Source organism: Quercus lobata, chromosome 8 (assembly GCF_001633185.2).
Source record: "Quercus lobata isolate SW786 chromosome 8, ValleyOak3.0 Primary Assembly, whole genome shotgun sequence".
NCBI classification, from domain to species: domain Eukaryota; kingdom Viridiplantae; phylum Streptophyta; class Magnoliopsida; order Fagales; family Fagaceae; genus Quercus; species Quercus lobata.
The window spans coordinates 55,256,437-55,257,935 of NC_044911.1; the positions used below are offsets into that span (position 1 = coordinate 55,256,437).

Here is a 1,499-nt window from a genome sequence, read left to right on the forward strand (position 1 = left end):
TCATACATTCTAATCCACTTTTCAATTTCATTTCTTGAAATCTAAAAAAACCCACAAAGTACTAAAACCCCACAAAAAGAAAACACATCAATTAAATGAATTAAATAGCAGGATTGGCATAAGCTTGGAGAGCCTCACCAGTGAGCCTACAAATCCTCCATTCTTGCAAGACATTAGCACCCATTTCCTCATAGAACTTAATAGCATTCACATTCCAATCAAGCACCACCCACTCCACTCTCCCATACCCCATCTTCACAGCTTGAGCAGCCACAGCTGAGAGTAGCATCTTCCCAAACCCTTTCCTCCTATAACACTCCCTCACAAACAAGTCCTCCACATAAAACCCTGGTTTCCCCAAGAACGTCGAGTAGTTTGGAAAAAACAAAACAAACCCACCAACCACAACGTCAAAGCCACAATCTTTATCGTTGGATTTGAAGGTTTCGCTTTCTGGGTCATCGATGGGGAGGTCGAGAGTGGTGGTCTGAGTAATGGGGGAGAAGAAGAGAGGAGGAGATGGAGAAGGTGGAAACGGGGCTTGGGAGAGTTCGAGGATGAAGATGGTGAAGGATTGGAAAGGTGGGGAAGTGAAGAGCGTGGAGGAGAGGGAGGCTTCGGTGGCGGAGAAGAGGTGGGTGAGGCGTTCGAAGACGGCCATTTGGTGGATGAGTTTGTGGATGTGGGGGATGTCCGATGGGGTGGCGAGGCGGACACGAGAGAAAAGAGGGTGGCCTGTTGGTGTTGGGTTTGGTAGTGCGGTGGCTGCTGGGGTTGGTGCTGGTGGTGGTGCGGCGGCTGCCATTGGATTTTGTGAAAATTAATGTCGGTTTGGAAAGGGTTCTGGTTTTTACGGTTCTACAGTGTGTGGCAGTTTGGGAGTAAAAAGAGATGAGATGAATGATGACAGTCTGAATTTTAGGAGTTTTGTTGGGGTTGGACACGTGGGGTTTGAGCAAGATGTAAACATTACAGTGCTAAGATATATGAACAAGAATGCCATTTAAGATTTAAGCCCAAATCTAAGGATTTGTTGTTTTTGGGCCTCATTATGGGAACTATATATAGCTTCTTGGGTTCAAGTCTCTCACCCAATACTTTTGAGACCACCCTGAAATGATTTCTTTTTATAATTACCCATACTCAATGTTAGGACAAAATTGAGGTGTTATTCCTTAAGTTTTCATTTTAAAATTTAGCCTATAGATTTTTTTTATAGGATGGAAATGCACTTTTAGTTAAATATAGTCACATGACTAAATTTTAAGAGAATGATTTATATAACAGCAACTTAATACTGTACCTAAGTTTTGTCCCAATGTTTTAGGACAGGAGGGCTTTAACTCATGGGTTCAAGGGTCAAGGCAATGGAAAAGCATTCATCTTTGTCTGTGAACCATCTTTCGAGTCTTAGAATGAAGAAATGTGCGTTTTATTGTATGGTTTAAGGTTGTTTAATTCAATTGACTCCGCCGAGTTGCAGAAAAACTAGATCAACA

At 42.5% G+C, this 1,499-nt stretch overlaps 1 protein-coding gene across 1 annotated transcript; it reads right to left on the reverse strand.

Moving 5' to 3' along the window:
- Positions 1 to 11: 11 nt before the first annotated feature.
- On the reverse strand, positions 12 to 1,092 carry LOC115957247 (probable acetyltransferase NATA1-like). The gene has a single exon (XM_031075443.1). The coding sequence runs from the start codon at positions 803 to 805 to the stop codon at positions 101 to 103; it is 705 nt and encodes a 234-aa protein (XP_030931303.1). The 5' UTR covers positions 806 to 1,092; the 3' UTR covers positions 12 to 100.
- Positions 1,093 to 1,499: the final 407 nt, after the last annotated feature.

What these genes read in the sequence shown, in the direction of transcription:
- LOC115957247 (XM_031075443.1), bottom strand. Translation starts at nt 805, where the DNA reads ATGGCAGCCGCCGCACCACCACCAGCACCAACCCCAGCAGCCACCGCA.